The sequence below is a fragment of the Scyliorhinus torazame genome, chromosome 3 (genome assembly GCF_047496885.1).
Source record: "Scyliorhinus torazame isolate Kashiwa2021f chromosome 3, sScyTor2.1, whole genome shotgun sequence".
NCBI lineage: Eukaryota > Metazoa > Chordata > Chondrichthyes > Carcharhiniformes > Scyliorhinidae > Scyliorhinus > Scyliorhinus torazame.
In genome coordinates this window covers 267,373,581-267,396,612 of record NC_092709.1, presented here as the reverse complement: position 1 = coordinate 267,396,612, position 23,032 = coordinate 267,373,581, and the positions used below count along the sequence as shown (strand labels likewise).

Here is a 23,032-nt window from a genome sequence, read left to right as displayed (position 1 = left end):
ATTGTTACAGAGTTCAAGTTATTGGTTGGGTTGATTGGCATTCTGTGTTGCGACAGTTATATCTTATTTTAGTGAATTGTATGGGTTTGAATGTTTTTTTTTTCTTTCTCTGGGACTGGGTGGGACGGGACGGCATATCTTGGCGGGTGGAGCCACACGCACGAGCTAACTAAAGTCGGCCAGTGAATGTAGGTGAGGTGAGAGGAGGGCTGCGGACATTGGAGCCTGGTTAGAGGGTTGCATTGGGCCTACGCGCGAGACCCCCAGTTAGGATAGTCACGTGGAACATGAGGGGGTTAGGAAGTGCTGTCAAGAGTGCTTGCGCATCTTAAAGGTTTGAAAGCCGATGCAGCAATGCTGCAGGAGATTCACTTGAGGGTGAAGGACCAGGTGAGACTTAAGGTCTGGGTTAGTCAGGTGATTCATTCTGGATTTGACGGAAGGGCTCGAGGGGTAGCGGCGTTGGTCAGCAAAAGAGTACGCTTCCAGGTGGAGAAGATGGTGGCAGATCAGGGGGGTAGATATGTGATTGTGACAAGGGCGCTGGAGGGGAGGTTAGTGGCGCCGTTTAAGTGTATACGGTCCCAATTGGGACGATGTGGGATTCACAAAGGTAGTGTTTGCGGCCATCCCAGATTTGAACACACACAAACTGATAATGGGGGGGGGGGGGGGGGGGGGGGCTGTGGTCTGGGAGGCTCTAAAGGCGGTGGTGAGGGGTGAGGTGATTTTGTTTAAGGCCAGGGTGGACAAAGAGGAGAGGTTGGAGCGGCAGAGGGTAATAGATGAGATGTTGGAGGTAGATAGGAGTTATGCAGAAGATGGGAACCCAGCGAAGCTGGAAAAGAGAAAGGAACTACAGGCGAGCTTTGACCGACTATCTACCAGGAGGACGGTGCGTTGACTGAGACGAGCAAGGGGTGCAGTTTACGAACATGGAGGATAAGGTGAGTCAACTCCGGAGGGAAGCAGCAGCAAGGGAAATTGTTCAGGTGAGGGATAGGGAAGTTGGTGGTGCCTCCGGATCTGATTAACAAGGTTTTTGAGGCATTTTATGAGAGGTTGTACAGGTCAGAGCCACCTGGGGGAGGCCATGAGATGCAGAAATGTCTAGATGGATTGGAGTACCCGAGGTTAGGGGAGGGGGACAGGGCTACATTAGGAGCAATAGTGGAGCAGGAGATAAAGGATGCGATTGCGAGGATGCAGTTGGGGAAGGTGGCAGGACCGGATGGGTTTCTGGTGGAATATTATAAACAATTCAAGGATAAGCTGGTACCCATGATGGTTGGGATGTTTGAAGAGGCGATAGGGAAGGGGGTGTTCCCACAAACTTTGGGGCAGGCATCGATTTCCCTGCTGCTAAAAAAAGATAAGGATCTGATGGAGTGTGGGTCATATAGGCCCATAATCGCTTCTGAATGTGGACGCAAAAGTATTGGCGAAGGTACTGGCGGGTCGGCTGGAGGAGTGCCCCCTGAAGGTGATAGGTGAAGATCAGACAGGGTTCATGAGAGGGAGGCAGCTCTTTTCAAACATTAGACGGGTATTGAACGTCGTTATGGTGCCGGCAGAGGGTAAGGAAACAGGTGGTTGTGGCATTGGACGCTGAGAAGGCATTTGACCGGGTAGAATGGGGGTACTTGATGACAGTTCTGGAGCGGTTTGGGATTGGACCAAGATTTGTGAACTGGGTAAAGCTATTATATAAGGAGCCGAGGGCGAGTATCCGCACAAACAACATCAGCTCAAGATACTTTTCTCTCCACCATGGGACTAGGCTATGTCCCCCCTGCTGTTTGCACTCACGATTGAGCCGTTGGCCATTGCATTAAGTAGTTCCGGGGTATAGAAAGGAATAGAGCATGGAGTGTCCTTGTATGCCGATGACTTGCTGTTATAACGTGTCGGAACAGAGTGTGACGATAGGGGGAATATTGGAGCTGCTTCGAGTGTTTGGGTCTTTCTCGGGGTACAAACTAAATCTAGATAAGAGAGTATTTTGCGGTGTCTCGGCCGGGGGTGGGGTGAGCTGCCATTCCGTAGGGCAGGGACTCACTTTAGGTACCTGGGGGTGCAGGTTGCCCAAGAGTGGAGGGGACTCCGCAGGTACAACATTTCTAGCTTGGTGGGGAGTGTGAAAGCTGATCTGGCAAGGTGGGATGGTCTCCCTCTGTCACTGGCGGGTGGGGGTACAGGTGGTTAAAGTGAACATGTTGCCGCGATTCCTGTTTATTTTTTTAATGCCTGCCGATTTTCCTGCCAAAGGCTTTTTTCAGGGAGATTGAGGGAAGGATTACTTTGTTCATACGGGGAGGGAAACTGCCAGAGTTAGAACGGTGTTGCTACAGAGGGAAAGGCAGGGAGGGTGTTTGGGTCTTCCTAACCTGATGTATTACTACTGGGCAGCGAATGTGGAGACGGTGCGTAGCTGGGTCAGGGGGGTTGATTCCCAGTGGGTCAGGATGGAGGAGAGTTTGGGTAAGGGGTCAGGATTGAAAGCACTAGCAACAGCGCCGCTCCCGACAGCCCCGGGGAAATACTCGGAGTCCAGTAATAATAGCTTCATTGAGAATTTGGGGGCAGTTTCGCCAACACTTCGGGTTGGGGGCAGGGTCAAGGAAAATGCCGATTCGACCGAACCACGGATTTAAGCCAGGGAGGTGGCATGGATGTTTTCAGAAATGGGAGGAGCAGGGGATTAAGACACTAAAAGATTTGTTTGTTTGGGGTCGGTTTGCAGGTCTGAAGGAGCTGGAAGCGAAGTATGGGCTGGAGCAGAGGGAATTGTTTAGATCCTTACAGGTTCAAGATTTTGCCAGAAAGGAGATACAGAGCTTCCCGGTGGAGCCGGCCTCCACATTGCTGGAGGAGATGCTGACGACTGGGAGACTGGAGAAGGGGTTGCGTCAGCGGTTTACGGAGCTATTTTGGAAGAGGACAAGGCACCACTGGAAGGGATCAAAGCAAAGCGGGAGGAAAAGTTGGGAGGGGATATGGTGGAGGGGTTCTGGTGTGAGGTGCTCCGGAGAGTGAATGCCTCCACCTCGTGCGGTAGGTTGGGGCTGATACAGCTGAAGGGAGAGGGTGAGCGGATTCTTTGAAGGCGTAGAAGAGGTGTGTGACCGTTACAGGGGGGCCCCCGCTAATCACGTTCATATGTTTTGGTCCTGTCCAAAGCTAGAAGATTACTGGAAGGAGGTTTTTAGGGTAATTTCTAAAGTGGTGCATGTGAAACTGGACCCAGGTCCCCGGGAGGCCATATTCGGGGTATCGGACCAGCCAGGGTTGGAAACGGGTGCGGAGGCAGATGTTTGTAGCCTTCGCCTCGTTGATCGCCCAAAGACGGATCCTGATGGGTTGGAGAGCAACCTCTCCACCCTGTGCTCTGGTGTGGGGACCGGTTAGAATTCTTGACTCTAGAGAAGGTTAAGTTTGAACTGAGGGGAAGGATGGAGGGGTTCTACAATTCATGGGCATTATTCATCATGCACTTTCAAGAACTGGATAACATCAAACATTGGTTGGGGGCGGTGTGTTAATGGGGACTATGGGTGATTCCTGATTTCTTTTTGTCATCTGTTTATGTGAACATGCGGGCTAATGTTTGGGGTTTAGTGGGAGGATGGGATCATTGTTATTGATATGGGGATTGACATATTTGTTACTGATCATTGTTTATTGTTGGTGGGTGCAAATTTGGGAGAAAATGTGAAAAAGGAGAATAAAAAATAAATCTGATGCCCTCCCTCTGTCACCAACTTTACAGCCCTGTGCTTCGTCACTTAATTCTCCTGTTTCAATACTTGCTTGCACATGGGACTGGGAGTAATCCTGTGATCACTGCTTTAGAGATCCTGGTTTTCAATCTACTTCCTCGCTCCCTATAGTCTGCTGAGGACTTCGTCCCCTTTCATACCCAAGACATTGATACCAATGTGGACCATTACCTCTGACTGATCACCCTCCACCAGCTGCTGTGTCATTCTTGACCGTGGCACCAAGGAGACAAAGCTTTCCTGGAGTAGTGTCTACAGCCACAGAAACACCTGTCTGTTCTCCAAACTAACAAATCCCTTATCACTTATGATCGTCCCCTCTTCTTTCTCCTTCCTGCACAGCAGAGCCACCAGTGGTGCCACAAACCTGGCTCAGATGGGTTACTCCGATTGCAACGCCCTTGATAGTATCAAAAAATGGAAAACCAATTTGTGAGCAGGACTCCGGGAGACTGCACTACTAGTTTTCTTGGACTGCCAGACGGTCATCCATTTTCTTTCTGCCTCCAGCCCTCTAAGAGGTGCGACCACCTCTCTGAACCTGCTATCCACGTAGCACTCAGCTTCGCAATGTGCTAGTGACTCCAGCCGCTGCTCAAGCTCAAAAGGTTCTGCAGCTAGTGATACTTCCTGATGAGTGTCTGTCAAAGGATCCTCTGCTCTCACTCTCCGCTAGTTGCTGCTGACTGCCTATCCTAGGGTCCTCTGCTCGCACTCCTTTCACCATCATGCTCCTGTGCCATAATTTCTATCTTTGGTCTGCTGCAATTTCCCAGTGAATTCAACACAAACTTAAGCACCTTACAGGCTTTTAGACTTCAGACCATGAACTTGCTCTCATTTTTACCCCCCCGCCGCAACCCCCTCCTCCCCCAGAGGACCATCTGTAATTTGCTTTGATTTCAGGAGTGCTGGCCTCTGTTCTGCTACCTTACCTTTATGCCATTATTTACTACCTTACCTTTTGCGCCATTATTTGCAGTTAGTTTTTAACATTATCATTAACATCCCTTCGTCTTGCATCCATGATATATTTTTCAATTGCCACACACAACACACACATTTATAATAATGTAGCTTTTTAGACTAGCAACTCATGCCTTTTACTTGTACCACTTCTAGACTGCACCAGTGAACTGCATTGGTATCAGTAAACTAATTTATATCTACATTCTCAGACAAAAAAAAAAATCAAACCTTCAAAAGGACAGTTGTTTTAGTGACAGCAGTTGACCAAATTTACATTAATACATTCAGAGTCAAATTTGAACACCTCTCGAAAAGTTCAATTAAGCTGCTGCCCTAATTATTAGACACTGACTAACCATAGAAAGTCTGTGGAACTTTTTGCCTTATGTGGAAATAATGGAATCAGTTGCTTTAGTTAGTATTTAAACACCTAGCATTGAGGTGACATCAACAATACTTTCAGGAAACCTCAGTGGTAAACTGATAAATTCGACATAGAATTAGTTATTTTTTAAAAATAAATTTAGAGTACCCAATTCATTTTTCCAATTAAGGGGCAATTTAGTGTGGCCAATTCACCTACCCTGCACATATTTAGGTTGTGGGGACAAAATCCACACAAACACAGGGAGAATGAGTAAACTCCACACGAGCAGTGACCCAGAGCTGGGATTGAACCAGGGACCTCAGCGCTGATGCAGCAGTGTTAACCACTGAGCCTCCCCGCCCCCCCCCCCCCCCCCCCCACCCCCGGGCTACTCATATAATTCTTAGTTAATGTAGAAATTGCTTGCTTTGTGCAACTGTTGTCACAATAGCTTTCGTCACAATAGCTTTCTAACATCTCGTGGTACTTTGCCTTATCATATAGGGAATAGGGAGAGAGAGCAATTAAACACGTGGCTACAGGGATGGTGTAGGCAGGAGGGATTCAGATTTCTGGATAACTGGGGCTCTTTCTGGGGAAGGTGGGACCTCTACAGACAGGATGGTCTACATCTGAACCCGAGGGGCACAAATATCCTTGGGGGGGGGGGGATTCGTTAGTGCTCTCTGGGGGGGGGGGGGGGGGGGGGGGATTCGTTAGTGCTCTCTGGGGGGGGGGGGGGGGGGGGGGGTTAAAACTAATGCAAGGGGCATGGGAACCTGGATTGTAGTTTTAGGGTATGGGAGAATGAGAGTATAGAGGTCAGGAGCACAGATTTGACGTCGCAGGAGGGGGCGTGTTCAGGTAGGTGGTTTGAAGTGTGTCTACTTCAATGCCAGGAGTGTACGAAATAAGGTAGGGGAACTGGCAGCATGGGTTGGTACCTGGGACTTCGATGTTGTGGCCATTTCGGAGACATGGATAGAGCAGGGACAGGAATGGATGTTGCAGGTTCCGGGGTTTAGGTGTTTTAGTAAGCTCAGAGAAGGAGGCAAAAGAGGGGGAGGTGTGGCGCTGCTAGTCAAGAGCAGTATTACGGTGGCGGAGAGGATGCTAGATGGGGACTCATCTTCCGAGGTAGTATGGGCTGAGGTTAGAAACAGGAAAGGAGAGGTCACCCTGTTGGGAGTTTTCTATAGGCCTCCAAATAGTTCTAGGGACGTAGAGGAAAGGATGGCGAGGATGATCCTGGATAAGAGCGAAAGTAACAGGGTAGTTATTATGGGAGACTTTAACTTTCCAAATATTGACTGGAAAAGATATAGTTCGAGTACATTAGATGGGTCGTTTTTTGTACAGTGTGTGCAGGAGGGTTTCCTGACACAATATGTTGACAGGCCAACAAGAGGCGAGGCCACGTTGGATTTGGTTTTGGGTAATGAACCAGGCCAGGTGTTGGATTTGGAGGTAGGAGAGCACTTTGGGGACAGTGACCACAATTCGGTGACGTTTAAGTTAGTGATGGAAAGGGATAAATATACACCGCAGGGCAAGAGTTATAGCAGGGGGAAGGGCAATTATGATGCCATTAGACGTGACTTGGGGGGGGGGGGATAGGTTGGAGAAGTAGGCTGCAAGTGTTGGGCACACTGGATAAGTGGAGCTTGTTCAAGGATCAGCTACTGCGTGTTCTTGAGAAGTACGTACCGGTCAGGCAGGGAGGAAGGCGTAGAGCGAGAGAATCGTGGTTTACCAAAGAAGTGGAATCTCTTTTTAAGAGGAAGAAGGAGGCCTATGTGAAGATGAGGTGTGAAGTTTCAGTTGGGGCGATGGATAGTTACAAGGTAGAGAGGAAGGATCTAAAGAGAGAGCTAAGACGAGCAAGGAGGGGACATGAGAAGTATTTGGCAGGTAGGATCAAGGAAAACCCAAAAGCTTTCTATAGGCATGTCAGGAATAAGCGAATGACTAGGGTAAGGAGTAGGACCAATCAAGGACAGGGATGGGAAGTTGTGTGTGGAGTCTGAAGAGATAGGCGAGATACTAAATGAATATTTTTCGTCAGTATTCATTCAGGAAAAAGATAATGTTGTGGAGGAGAATGCTGAGACCCAGGCTATTAGAATAGAATAGAATCCTACCAACTGTCCTGGCTTGATGTAATTCACACCTCTTTAACCTGGGGTTACCCCATCTCTGGATCTGTAAAGATTTAATCACCTGCTAATGGTCGCATTCCAAGCATTGTTTGGCATCTTTGAATTTGTCTCTATATGTGTTTCTGGAACATACCTCTTCATTCACCCGAGGAAGGAGCAGCGCTCCGAAAGCTAGTGACATCGAAACAAACCTGTTGGACTTTAACCTGGTGTTGTAAGACTTCGTACTGTGCTCACCCCAGTCCAACGCCGGCATCTCCACATCATTAGAATAGATAGCATTGAGGTACGTAGGGAAGAGGTGTTGGCAATTCTGGACAGGCTGAAAATAGATAAGTCCCCGGGGCCTGATGGGATTTGTCCTAGGATTCTCTGGGAGGCCAGGGAAGAGATTACTGGACCTTTGGCTTTGATTTTTATGTCATCATTGGCTACAGGAATAGTGCCAGAGGACTGGAGGATAGCAAATGTGGTCCCGTTGTTCAAAAAAGGGGAGCAGAGACAACCCCGGCAACTATAGACCGGTGAGCCTCACGTCTGTAGTGGGTAAGGTCTTGGAGGGGATTATAAGAGACAAGATTTATAATCATCTAGATAGGAATAAGGAATAATATGATCAGGGATAGTCAGCATGGCTTTGTGAAGGGTAGGTCATGCCTCACAAACCTTATCGAGTTCTTTGAGAAGGTGACTGAACAGGTAGACGAGGGTAGAGCAGTTGATGTGGTGCATATGGATTTCAGTAAAGCGTTTGATAAGGTTCCCCACGGTAGGCTATTGCAGAAAATACGGAGGCTGGGGATTGAGGGTGATTTAGAGATGTGGATCAGAAATTGGCTAGCTGACAGAAGACAGAGGGTGGTGGTTGATGGGAAATGTTCAGAATGGAGTTCAGTTACAAGTGGCGTACCACAAGGATCTGTTCTGGGGCTGTTGCTGTTTGTCATTTTTATCAATGACCTAGAGGAAGGCGCAGAAGGGTGGGTGAGTAAATTTGCAGACGATACTAAAGTCGGTGGTGTTGTCGATAGTGTGGAAGGATGTAGCAGGTTACAGAGGGATATAGATAAGCTGCAGAGCTGGGCTGAGAGGTGGCAAATGGAGTTTAATGTAGAGAAGTGTGAGGTGATTCACTTTGGAAGGAATAACAGGAATGCGGAATATTTGGCTAATGGTAAAGTTCTTGGAAGTGTGGATGAGCAGAGGGATCTAGGTGTCCATGTACATAGATCCCTGAAAGTTGATAGGGTTGTGAAGAAGGCCTATGGAGTGCTGGCCTTTATTGGTAGAGGGATTGAGTTCCGGAGTCAGGAGGTCATGTTGCAGCTGTACAAAACTCTGGTACGGCCGCATTTGGAGTATTGCGTACAGTTCTGGTCACCGCATTATAGGAAGGATGTGGAGGCTTTGGAGCGGGTGCAGAGGAGATGTACCAGGATGTTGCCTGGTATGGAGGGAAAATCTTATGAGGAAAGGCTGATGGACTGGAGATTGTTTTCGTTGGAGAGAAGGTGGTTAAGAGGAGACTTAATAGAGGCATACAAAATGATCAGGGGGTTAGATAGGGTGGACAGTGAGAGCCTTCTCCCGCGGATGGAAATGGCTGGCACGAGGGGACATAACTTTAAACTGAGGGGTAATAGATATAGGACAGAGGTCCGAGGTAGGTTCTTTACGCAAAGAGTAGTGAGGCCGTGGAATGCCCTACCTGCAACAGTAGTGAACTCGCCAACATTGAGGGCATTTAAAAGTTTATTGGATAAGCATATGGATGATAATGGCATAGTGTAGGTTAGATGGCTTTTGTTTCGGTGCAACATCGTGGGCCGAAGGGCCTGTACTGCGCTGTATCGTTCTATGTTCTATATGTTTCTATTTACCATACGATAATTAGAAATCCAATTCATTGGCCTGGAATATAGTTTAAAAAGTCACACAAAATTAATTTCACATTTAGCCCCCTGCAAAATTGGAGCCCAATTATTTTAAGTGGCAGTTGTGCATTTACAAAACTTAATGGAAAATAATAATTTCTGAGCTTAACTTGCTGGCTACATTTTTTTCATGCTAACTCAATAATTTTAGACTTTTTCGATAATGCTGCATGTTCTGCAATTGGTAGATTTCTAGCCCATTGAAGTATACAAATGAGTCTGCCAAGCACACAAACTGCATGGCAGTTGGCGGAGTAAGCCATGCATGTTATCCAATGAATGCTTAAAACTACAACAGCATTTACCTGCTGATTCAAAGAAAATTCAAATATTTCAAACATAACAAAACTGCTCGAAATGCTGTATAAAAAAAAAAATTCAAAGCGCACATTTGTTAAACAGATAAGCTACAGTGAGTTATGATGCACAGTTTAAGATTGCTCATACTGCAGATGGAAGTATACTATGAATTAAAAGTTGCTTCTCCACATCAGGAGATAAGCATTGGCTAAATTGAAGGGTGCACTTTTGGAAAATACATGTATCACAATGGAGTATGAATTGCACTGCAGGGATGTCAACAGGCCAACCCATGCCTGTGCACAGGATGAAAAGGGAGCATCCATCAGCAACCTAATCTTAATCTGATCCAACATGAATTTGATCAGAAACAGGAAATGGAACACTACCAAATTTCACCCTCCCATGCCAACGGGAATTAAAACCAACTGTACCCATTGCCAAGGTTTCCCACTAAGATCTACATTACTCAGCTACATGCATTCAGACAATCTATTTACTGATGGGTTAGCTTCCTCCCTCTCATTTTCTCTGGTCCCTGTAAGACGACCAATTTTCTTCTTAATTTATTATTCAGTCATTGATACATCTCAATCAAGTTCAACTTTCAAAGTTACAGTATTTGTCCAAATGGCTTTTTGTGAATATTTTGCAATCAACTGGCACTTACAACCCAACTTTAAAAAATAAAGGAATCCACAGAAAATATAAAGCTAAGTCAGCTTTGTTTCATAACTTAAATACTCCCGTCGTTTTTTAAAGCAGGATTGCAGCTTGGAAGTAAAAAAAATTACAATCATTTGCTAGCTTAACCAAATTGGTAAGAAATTTTAATTTTGCTTCCACATATATAACGATATTAAGTATCGCAGTCACAGTTTCACCGTTCTAATCAAATTTATGATGCATTCTGCAGCTCACAAATTTACTCCCAAGCCATTTTCAAAATCGGCAATGCCTAGTAGATTGAAGTATGCAACTAAAAGCAATTAGTTCCTTAAATGGATAGCAAGACACTGTTGATGTCGGAGTTTGTGCAAAACATTTAGTACACAACAGCTGCAATTAAAGTTGTCTTAGTTATGCATTATAGCCTCAACAAATCTCCAGCTCTCAAAATATTTGAGCATACTTGGTTAAGTCTGGCTCAGAGCAAAGGAGCTCAAAACAAGAGGCCTTTCAATCTTGAGGATCAGAGACAACAATAAAGATGAATGAAACACCTGCTTGAAGCAACTTGCATATCAAATGGTACACAGATTTATTTAACCCCATTTCCAAATTGTCGTCCACAAGCCTTATTAGTCCTTGCCAGGGCAGGGACTCATCACCCCTTCTCAGCAGCTGAGGGAGATGCTCAAATACCATAAGGGCCCAATGATTATGCTAAAGTCCTCTTTGCTGAGGATGCAGCACCTGGTATCAAGGAAGTGTCCCTTAAGGACAAGCTCTCCTCTGGTCCCAGGCCCTCTTCAGAAATTCTCTGATAGAGCAGCCCACTCCAAGTTGACCCTGGCCCAGGAAAAAGTCATTGTGGCAATCCATGAATGGAAACTTAGCATCACAGGATCAGCGACACTTGAATCCCACCAGCTTCTTAGTCATACTAGAAGAGAAAAACACAGAAAAAACATTTTTGGAAAAACTACAAAGCTACAAGCCTTACCATCACAAAGCTTATGGGGTCAAAATTTCCTCAACTTGAAATAAGTATTGAGTGGTGAGACAATGATACTGAAGAGAAAAAAAAAGAAGCATTCTGGCAGGGAAAAAATGTCATCGTTTGCCGATTCCACACAAAGGGTCATGCTTTAAAAAGTTCTGATTAAAATAACAGAAGGTCAAACCCAAGTGCTGCAGAAGACCTGTTCTGAAGGAGAAAACAACTCTAACAGAACGTATATCTGAAAAATCTATCAAGCGTTATTTTTAGAAGCTCTTCTAATTTACACAGAAAACATTTCAAAATATAGAGTAATTTTGTTTTGTTTTTGGTTTACCAGATTCTGAGTGTAGGAATTCACAGCATTGGAGTTTCCTTCCACCGATGAAATTGGATCATCATGTTGGGAATTAGTGAACACCAGTGACTGAGTGAGGTTTGCCTGTTGGGGTGCTTCACACGAGTTGGTTTCTGTTACAGTACCAGTTGAGGGTTTTTGAAGCAATGTTGCTAGATCAGTGCTTAAAAAAAGATAAGTTTATTTTCAGACCTTTAACAGGTTCTGGAAGGACTGCAAAACGGGAGGCACTTGTAACATTTCAAACTAGATTATTTTTCTAAAAACAGCACAACTTTATCAACCTGGCTTATGGTTCACCAAAAATGTTTTTTCAAAAATATGGAACAGACTTCCAAAAAACACTGAAAGCTATTGCAGCCCAATATGAAAATTTTAGTGTAAACCTGTGTTCAGGCACATGCTTGTCAGCATAATATTCGCAAGTTAGGTCGGGAGAAGAGAAAGGGCAGTGAATATGCTCAAAAATGGCTCGATTTTGTTATGAAAAGATTGGATGTCAGGAGTAATAAAAGTTTGAAAATACAAGAACACTATCTAGTCACTGATATTGTGTTGAATGAAAACCCAAGACACCTAGAAATCTGTGGAAAGGAAAAATAAATTTGTCCAGTTGTATCTGTTGCATCCTAGTGTTTACTAACATGGCTTTGGAAGAATGTATGCCTTCTTGGCTGCGGATGGTAAATAGGTTGAGAGGGAGGGTAGATTGTGAAAATTATCCCGCTGCAAAGCAAGCAATCATTGGAACAGATATGCTCTTTTCAAGTTTGCTGTGTTTTAGTTATGCTACCATATCATACTCCTGAAGAAAGCGGGTATTTTTAAAATACCAGTTAAAACACTATACATTGTGAACTACTCAGCAGCATATCCTTCCGCGTAATAATTCTAAGCAATAAACTGGAGAAGAATTCTTCCATAAACAATTTATATTACTAGGGCAAGTGAGCAACTAGAAGAAGTGTCAAATTTTAGCAACAGGACATTCACGCCTTCGTGGTGATTTATTTTTTAAAACGGCACTTGCAAATCATTTCCAAACATTATTTCTGATAAATTGTTATAAATCTTGGCACATTGCCAAGTCATAAAATATAAAAATATTTTGATGGGAGTCAGAAAATATAGCCCACCAGTTGACAGGCTTCTTCACAGATATGGATACATCCAAATTTGCCCTGCACTATTTCTAGCTTCTACAGATCTAGATGTGTGAGGAAGATAGGATTGACAAACTACATATCTGACAAACTCTAGTTTTGGTTTAAATTTTAAATTTAGAAGCCAATTCAATTAACAGCAATGAATGCACATGAACCAAAAGAACGCACCGGCATCACAATATTGCATTGAGATTTGAAGCTGGGGCTCATTTGGAATGTTGCTTGAGAGCTCAAGAAACTGATTAGGTTAGTCATATAGTTAGAATGGCACTCTTTGTGCTGCACCTTCCATTTCAAATTTCAGCAATTTTAGAAGCTGGTTAAAATATATCAGTGACAAACTTTATACTTTTCTGAAGTTGCTCAACATTATGTGCATTAACTGGTTAATTGATAAAATAGGACATTTCATACCTTGGTCCTGGAGTGATTTGGTTGTCCATTCTTACAACAGTGGAAGCTGTAAAGACCTTTGTTTCTGTAAGCTGCTTAAAGAATTCATTAAAGTTAAAACTGATTATGCAAGTCTCTATTTTCTCAGCAACACAATCTAAGATACAGAAACAAATGCTGGAAATAGTCAAGAGTTCAGGCAGTATCTGTGCCGATCTGTTGAATGGCCATCTTGACTGGAAACATCAACTATTTCTCCCCACACATGCTGCCCGACTTCCTGAGTATGTGTGTTATTTCAGATTTCCAGCATTCTCCCAGTATTTTACTCTTGTCTAAGATGGCTGTTATTCCAACTTTTAAATATACACTTCAGACAATTGCCCCAAATGTTCATCAATGATCGACTTAAGCATGTAGATCAGAATGGTCTCAAACTCTCATTCCTGCTTGTGCCACACTAGTGATTGCGAAGAATTTGAAAATGTGCCAGGTAGCAGTGGTTAGCACTGCTGCCTCAAGTCACTGAGGACCATAGTTCGATCCCAGCCCTGGGTCACTGTCCGTGGAGTTTACACATTATCCCAGTGTCTGCATGGGTCTCACCCCCATAACCCAAAAGTGTTCAGCTAGGTGGATCGGCCACAATAAATTTCCCCATAATTGGGGGAAAAAAGAGAATTGGATTTTATTTTAAAAATGAAAATTGTGCTCCAAGGACACAATTACACAAGTAAAGGTAAGTTGTCCGGGTTTCCGGCTACGGATTTTCAATTAACCTTTCCCAAAGTGCATGTGAACATTGAGCAAGGAGGTATAATTGATACAGTATGATAACCATTGTAGTCAAGTAGCCTACAGAACCATAATAGCTACCTGGACAAAGTACTGGAAGATGTCTAAAGATATTTTTTTTTTCATTTCCGATGGTACAGCTTGTGCAAAACTTTAATACAATACTTAGGAGGAACAGTGTTCAACAATGCTAAAGCTTGCTTCCATAAAGATGAATGTGCAGGAACTTTAAATCTAGGTATTCATTTCATACGTTACACATCATATGCTGTGAGCTCTGTTTCGCGGAGACATGGCTCACTTCACGGGACTGTGCCCTACAACCAGAGAGCTTCTCAATCCACCGAATGGACCGTACAGCGGCCTCAGGCAAGGTTAGGGGAGGTGGGGTCTGCCTCTGAATCAACACCTCCTGGTGCCTCGATGTGGCAACACTGGCAAGTTTCTGCTCCCCGGATCTAGAACACCAGGCACTAAAATGCCTCCCTACTACCTTCCGCGTGAGTTCAGCTCCGTTATCCTGACGGCAGTTTACATCCCACCCCATGTGAACGTGAAGATCGCACTGAACAAATATTCACCACCACAAATAACCTTGAAACTGAACATCCCAAGGCCTTGTTCATCGTAGCTGGTGACTTCAATCAGGCCAAGCTCAAGGGCGTACTACCAAGTTACCACCAACACGTCAACTGTTCCACCAGAGGCCCAAACATCCTGGACCACTGCTACACAAATATCAAACATGCCTCGGCTCTGTTGTCCACCCACACTTTGTGAAATCTGATCACAAGGCTGTGCTCCTGGCTTATAAGCAAAACCTGAAGCGGGAGAATCTGTCAAATAAAGTTGTGCATTGTTGGGTCTGAGGAATCGGATGATCTCCTACGGGACTGCTTAGAGTCAGTGGACTGGTCAGTATTTAAAAACTGACCAGCCTGAACGAGTACGCCACGACAGTAACTGGCTTCATTAGTAAGTGTGCAGAAAACAGTGTCAAAGAAACAAATCCGCGTGTTTCCCAACCGGTAACCCTGGATGAACAGGGATATCCACTGCTTGCTGAAGTCTAGGTCTGAGGCGTTCAAGTCAGGCGACCCTGACCTACACAAAAAAGCCCTATGATCTAAGGAGATCCATCAAAGATGCCAAAAGACAGTGCCTGACCAAGCTCGAGTCCCAGGCTAGCCTCACGGAACCCCGCCGACTATGGAAAGGTCTGCAAGACATAACGGGCTACAAGATGAAGGCAAGTAAAATCGCCGGCTCCAATGTACCCCTCCCTGATGAGCTCAACGCATTCTATGCACACTTTGTGCAAGAGGTCAGCGAGAGCAAGCCCTTCACCCCAGAAGCCTCGGATGAACTTGTATCTGAGATCACCATTGCAGACGTCAGAGCAGCCTTCTCGAAGGTCAATCCACGGAAAGCCACTGGCCCGGATGGGGTACCCTGATGGGCACTCAGGTCTTGCGTGGATCAGCTGGTGGGGGTATTCACAGACATCTTCAACCTCGCTTTACAACAATCTGAGGTCCCTATCTGCTTCAAGATGACCATCATCCCTGTACCAAAAAAAAGCCAAGCAGCGTGCCTTAATAACTATTGTCCAGTGGCTCTGACATCCATCATCCTGAAGTGCTTCGAAAGGTTAGTCGTGGCACAAATCAACTCTAGCCTTTCCGGATTGCCTTGATCCACTACTATTCGCCTACCGCTGCAACAGGTCCACAGCAGACGCCATCTCCATGGACCTGCACTCAACCCTGGAACACCTAGATAACAAAGACACTTATGTCAGGCTCCTATTTATCGACTACAGCTCAGCCTTCAACACCATCATGCCTACAAAACTCATCTCCAAACTCCGCGGCCTTGGCTTCGGCTCCTCCCTCTGCAACTGAATCCTGAACTTTAGAAACCCACAGGCCACAATCAGTAAGGATAGGCAACAACACCTCCTCCACGATCATCCTCAACACAGGTGCCACACAAGGCTGTCTCTTCAGCCCCCTACTATACTCCTTATACACCCATGACTGTGTGGCCAAATTCCCCTCCAACACGATTTTCAAATTTGCTGATGACACCACCATAGCGGGTCGGATCTCAAACATTGACAAGACAGGGTACAGGAACGAGAAAGAATCTGGTGAACTGGTGCGACGACAATAATGTCCCCCTCAATGTCAAGAAAACGAAGGAGATTGTCATCGACTTCAGGAAGCGTAGTGGAGAACATGCCCTTGTCTACATCAATGGTACAGCAGGATTTAGATTGTTTGGAGACTTGGGCGGAGAGATGGCAGATGGAGTTTAATCCGGACAAATGTGAGGTAATGCATTTTGGAAGGTCTAATGCAGGTAGGGAATATACAGTGAATGGTAGAACCCTCAAGAGTATTGAAAGTCAAAGACTGGCTAACCGATAGAAGTCAGAGAGTGGTGGTGGAGTCAGAGAGTGGTGGTGGATGGCAAATATTCAGCCTGGATCCCAGTTACCAGTGGCGTACCGCAGGGATCAGTTCTGGGTCCTCTGCTGTTTGTGATTTTCATTAATGACTTGGATGAGGGAGTTGAAGGGTGGGTCAGTAGATTTGCAGACAATACGAAGATTGGTGGAGTTGTGGATAGTAAGGAGGGCTGTTGTCGGCTGCAAAGAGACATAGATAGGATGCAGAGCTGGGCTGAGAAGTGGCAGATGGAGTTTAACCCTGAAAAGTGCGAGGTTGTCCATTTTGGAAGGACAAATATGAATGCGGAATACAGGGTTAACGGTAGAGTTCTTGGCAATGTGGAGGAGCAGAGAGATCTTGGGGTCTATGTTCATACATCTTTGAAAGTTGCCACTCATGTCGATAGAGCTGTGAAGAAGGCCTGAAGAATGGTGTGCTCGCGTTCATTAACAGAGGGATTGAATTTAAGAGCCGTGAGGTGATGATGCAGCTGTATAAAACTTTGGTAAGGCCACATTTGGAATACTGTGTACAGTTCTGGTCACCTCATTTTAGGAAGGATGTGGAAGCTTTGGAAAAGGTGCAAAGAAGATTTACCAGGATGTTACCTGGAATGGAGAGTAGGTCTTACGAGGAAAGGTTGAGGGTGCTAGGCCTTTTCTCATTAGAACGGAGAAGGATGAGGGGCGATTTGATAGAGGTTTATAAGATGATCAAGGAAATAGATAGAGTAGACAGTCAGAGACGTTTTCCCTGGGTGGAACAAACCATTACAAGGGGACATAAATTTAAGGTGAAAGGTGGAAGATTTTGGAGGGATATCAGAGGTAGGTTCTTTACCCAGAGAGTAGTGGGGGCATGGAATGCACTGCCTGTGGAAGTAGTTGAGTCGGAAACATTAGGGACCTTCAAGCAGCTATTGTATAGGTACATGGATTACGGTAAAATTATATAGTGTAGATTTATTTGTTCTTAAGGGCAGCACGGTAGCATTGTCGATAGCACAATTGCTTCACAGCTCCAGGGTCCCAGGTTCGATTCCGGCTTGGGTCACTGTCTGTGCAGAGTCTGCACGTCCTCCCCGTGTCTGCGTGGGTTTCCTCCGGGTGCTCCGGTTTCCTCCCACAGTCCAAAGATGTGCAGGGTAGGTGGATTGGCCATGATAAATTGCCCTTAGTGTCCAAAATTGCCCTTGGTGTTGGGTGGAGGTGTTGAGTTTGGGTAGGGTGCTCTTTCCAAGTGCCGGTGCAGACTCAGGGGGCCGAATGGCCTCCTTCTGCACTGTAAGTTCAATGATAATCTATGATTAATCTAGGACAAAGGTTCGGCACAACAACGTGGGCCGAAGGGCCTGTTCTGTGCTGTATTTTCTATGTTCTATGTAGATCTAGGAGTACAGGTCCACAGGTCACTGAAAGGGGCAACACAGGTGGAGAAGGTAGTCAAGAAGGCATACGGCATGCTTGCCTTCATTGGCCGGGGCATTGAGTATAAGAATTGGCAAGTCATGTTGCAGCTGTATAGAACCTTAGTTAGGCCACACTTGGAGTATCGTGTTCAATTCTGGTCGCCACACTACCAGAAGGATGTGGAGGCTTTAGAGAGGGTGCAGAAGAGATTTACCAGAATGTTGCCTGGTATGGAGGGCATTAGCTATGAGGAGCGGTTGAATAAACTCGGTTTGTTCTCACTGGAAAGAAGGAGGATGAGGGGCGACCTGATAGAGGTCTACAAAATTATGAGGGGCATAGACAGAGTGGATAGTCAGAGGCTTTTCCCCAGGGTAGAGGGGTCAATTACTAGGGGGCATAGGTTTAAGGTGAGGGGGGCAAGGTTTAGAGTAGATGTACGAGGCAGGTTTTTTACGCAGAGGGTAGTGGGTGCCTGGAACTCGCTGCCGGAGGAGGTGGTGGAAGCAGGGACGATAGTGACATTTAAGGGGCATCTTGACAAATACATGAATAGGATGGGAATAGAGGGATACGGACCCAGGAAGTGTAGAAGATTGTAGTTTAGTCGGGCAGCATGGTCAGCACGGGCTTGGAGGGCTGAAGGGCCTGTTCCTGTGCTGTACATTTCTTTGTTCTTTGGGAACGAAGCAGAAAGGGTCTAGAGCTTCAAGTTTTTAGGTGTCCAAATCACCAACAATCTGTCCTGGTCCTCCCATGCCGACACTATATTTAAGAAAGCCAACCAACGTTCTCAGAAGACAAAGGAAATTTGGCATGTTAGCTACGACTCTCACCAACTTGTACAGATTCACCATTGAAAGCATTCTTTCTGGTTGTATCACAGCTTGGTATGGATCCTGCACTGCCCAAGACCACAGGAAACTACAAAAGGTTGTGAATGTAGCTCAATCCATCACGCAAACCAGCCTCCCATCCAATGACTCGGTCTACAATTCCCACTGTCACAGAAAGGCAGCCAGCATAGTTAAGGACCCCACGCACCACGGACATACTCTCTTCCACCAGCAAAAAGATACCAGGAAACCTCCAGTGATGGCGGGCGGGAGGCAGCCGCACAATGGAGGGCCCCCGTTCGGGAACAGCATTTACGGGGCTTTAAGCCCAGTCCCAGGGACCACGGAGGCAGCAAAAGCAGGAAGAAGGCACAGAGGAGGCACAGTAAAGAAAATGTTGAGGGTGAGCCAATAAACGGCCGTAAAAAAAACAGCTGAAGGTCCGTCGGGAAGTGGAAAGGTCACTGCGGGGTCACCAAGGAAAATGGAGGCTGGAGCACCAGGGGAAGCCGCATTGCTTAAGGCTGAAGAAATAACTACGGTGATGACTGCAGAATTCGAAAGGCAGTTTGCAAAATACATGGAGACAATGAGGAAGGTGATAATGGTTTTGAGTGCGCTGGTGGAGGAGGCGGTTTCCCCGGTGATGACGGCGGTGGCGAGCGCAGTGCAGAGGTGCGAGAGCAAGGGGAGGCGCTGAAGGAAGTGGAGGAGACATTATTGCAGCACGGTGATCAACTTACCTCGATGGGGAAGGAGATGCGGAAGGTGATGGAGATTAACAAGGATCTACGAGGAAAAATGGAAGAGCTGGAAAACAGATCCAGGCGACAGAATTTGAGGATTGTGGGGCTGCCCAAAGGAGTTGAAGGACCGAGGCCAACTGAGTATTTTGCCGCGATGCTGGCGAAACTATTGGGGGAGGATCCCTCCCAATATGAATTGGATCGGGCTCATCGGCCTTGGAGGCCTGTACCAAAGGCGAGTGAGCCGCCAAGGGTAGTGACTCTGTGCCTCCGTAGGTACAGTATGAAGGAGAAGGTCCTGTGCTGGGCCAAGCAGAAGTGGGTAGTGCAGTGAGCTGGAATACGTGTGGAGCTGGCGAGGAGGCGGACTGCCTTCAACAGGGTGAAGAGGGCACTGTACATTAGCAAGGTGCAGTGCGGCATTGTATATCCAGCGAAGCTGAGGGTGACCTACAAGTTCAAGGACTTTTATTTTGGAACGGCGGAAGCAGTGGAGGAGTTGGCAAAGGCAGAAGGACTGTGGCAGAACTGAGAAATGACCACGTGCCGATGTAACCTCCAAACTGTACTTTCTTCTTTTTTGTTTCACTGCGTGTGGGTGTATGGGCTAAAGGAGCCAATGTTGTATATATTTGGACAAGGGAAGTGATGGGACATTCACTCGAAATGAGGGCTTTTTGGAGTAATATGCGGGGTTTGTGTGACATAAGGGGATTTCTGGGCTTTCCTAGGGTCGGGCATGTAGCCAACTGGGTTGGTCACTTCCCGACTTAAAATGGAGGTCCGCAAAGGCTGCAGGGAAATTCAGCCAACACAGGCAAAAACTAGCAAGTGCAGAAATCCTGTGCATTAGAACTTGCAACAGCCCAGACAGCACTGAAAGCAGCAGCCATCTGCATATTAATGAGCGGTTCCCTGGCACAATTCAAACATTTACGGTGAATAAGGCCAAGCCAGACTCCTCGGCGCCGGCAAGAGCCAAGACAAAGGACGGCCAACGGACATTCAGAGACCGCCCAGCGATCAGGGAACTCCAGTATTGGAGAAATCGATCCAAGTGATCGGAACGCAGTCCAATCACTTGGAACCAGGTACGGGGTCCGCCCCGAACGGCGGGAAGCCCCTGGGGACTATAAAGTAGAGTCCCCAAGTTCAAATCGTCCTTCTTGGCAGGGTCACTCAACAACACGAATCAACCCTTGACAGTGACCTGCCCAGCTGCCGCACCAACCAAGTAAGTCTCCAGTCAACGCTCGCTACGAGATAGGCGCTCCTAGCTACAAGTCCATACCAGCTTTTGAATCCTGCAGACTCAGGACCTGAACAAAAGGCCATTTGTTCCCCTGACCTGGTGGGCCAATTCCGAAGCTAAGTATAGGCCTTTTAGTGGTAAAAATAGTCTAGAAAGTAGAGTTATATGCATACGTAGTGACTTACTGTATATAGTAAATGTGTTTTAATTGGTGTGTTGAGTTATTGATCGGTACTTGAACTTGAACCTTGTGGCGGTATCATAAAGATACCTGGCGACTAGAGCAAAGGTTAAACAAAGAGCAAATTACGAATTAATAGCCAACCAAAAGTTAGCAACATATTACTGGCGATTCCGCCGGGACCCGACTTAGAAGTGGCTTAACCACTCCGGGAGAACCCAAAATTTGAATTAAGAATCCAATTGGGAACAGAAAAACCCCAAGTGTTCAAGGAGTTCTGATCAATCCTCGTAATTTGGAAGTGTGTTAATGCATGCGTAACTAACAGGGCTATAAGGTAAAACTGATAGATTTTTGTTGCGAAAAACAGTTGGGAGTTTGTATTCCGGAAAATAGCGAAAGCCGTACCTGTAATTACAGCAACGCCTTAGTACCCCTCGTTCCAAATTTTGAGAGTATTTAGAGGAAAGATGGCAATGCAACGCCTCATGAACCCTGAAGAATTCGTGGTCGCAGCGACCAGCAGCAGAGTAGGACAATGTCCCGTTTGGGAAGAAGAGATTAGAAAATATCTCAAAGGGAAAGGATGGCCCCTTTGGAGTGAATTCTGTGACGTGAATTCTGTGACAATGAGGAAACAGGACCCGGGAGTATAGGACATACTTGGTGGGAGAACCTGTCAGAGATTCATAAGAAAAGCTTGGGAAAAGCTCGCAAGCCAATGGCAATCGTGTCCGGTTTGGCACAATTGCGAGGCACAGAGGTCGTCGTTCGGACGCTCCGTAAAGAGATAGGAGGAGTACATCAAATGAGCACGGTCGATGTAAGTGAGGTTGAGAAAGAGAACATAGAGTTGAGAAGGAAGTTAGCAGCAAAGGACGGAGAGGTTGATGATGCCAATAGGGCACACCAGTCTGGTCTGGCACACCTATGCAGCTTCCAAACAGTATGAAAAGGCCCGAAAAGGCCCATCAGGATACGCAACGTGCAGTCCTGGTAAGAGAGGAAACGGGTAGAGGCATTGCAAAGGCAGTGTAGCAAACTGAAAGCAGCATTACAAACACTCCATGCTGCCACCACGAAGCAGAGACAACACTCATTAGATCACGCAAAGTGCCGGAAGCAGATTGCAGAACTGCAGTCTTTGCTTTCAGTTCAGAATAGATTCCACAGCACCTTTGGATCCCAGTTAGAGACACAAGACGGCCCGGATTGGGAAGAATTAATCGAGACCGCGCATAGATATGTTCAGGGAACATGTGCGCAAGGAAAGCCCCAAAAGAGAAAAGCGCCCCAACTCCCCACATCACAGATAGTTCAGGCACCAATAAACCCAGTAGCCACCCACCGCACAGTCACATCAGACGGAGATACAGAATTTCTTTATGCCTTAACCATGACCCAATTACGGGACGAGTGCGAGAAAATCACACCGTTCCTCCCCACCTCAGACCCCCACCACTTCTTTGCTAGAGTAAAGCAGCAGGCGACCATATACGGCCTGGATGAGCGTGAGCACGTGAAGCTCAGTTTTGAGTATAGACCCTTCGGTCGTAGCAGCCCTTCCCGACCCACAGAATGTAGGAGGCACCCTTGCAGAGATGCACGCAGCGATCCTAGATGCGACCGGCTACAACAGAGGAGACTACTTAGAAGGCCTGAATAAGTGCAGGCAGAAAAAGACAGAACACCCCACAGCGTTTGCTGGATGCCTGCCGATCCATTTTACAGCCGTTTTCTGTAATCTAGACCGCGCCCATTTGTCCAAAGACGTTACGGCCAAATGGACCCGCACCCTTATCTCCCATGCCACAGAGGCAGGACAAAAAGCCTGGACCAACTATGACACCTCAGAAGAAGCACATAATGAGAAATGGGTTTTAAAGAGATTACCCCGCGCCTCGGAGCAATCTGTCCAAAATAAACCCACAGTTAGGAAACCAGAGGAACAGCTGGCAGAACCCCACATGGGTGAACGAAGGCAGGAACAGCCCCCCACAAAAGCCACAGGAGTGTTACAATTGTGGACAGTTAGGACACTTTGCACGAGAATGCAATGCCCCACGAAAGCCACAGAAAGCCCAGCAGACGGGCACTCTAAGAATAAGACAGAGCCCATACATAGTGTGAGCACCCGTTCAGACCAGACGGACCTGAAAGAAACGAACCGACGGTGTTCGGGCTACCCCAGTTGGGTCTGCGACACCATTTGGGATAGGTCCAGCCGACCAGTAATTGCAGCAAAGATACGGGGACAGCCCATCGAATT

General features: G+C 46.4%; 1 protein-coding gene across 1 annotated transcript in view; it reads right to left on the bottom strand.

Moving 5' to 3' along the window:
• ubap2a (ubiquitin associated protein 2a) overlaps positions 1 to 23,032 on the bottom strand; it is a 253,109-nt gene that overhangs the window by 122,681 nt on the left and 107,396 nt on the right. Inside the window, 2 exon segments of the mRNA XM_072497225.1 lie at positions 11,509 to 11,692; positions 13,110 to 13,183. Of these exon segments, the coding sequence (XP_072353326.1) occupies positions 11,509 to 11,692; positions 13,110 to 13,183 (258 nt within the window).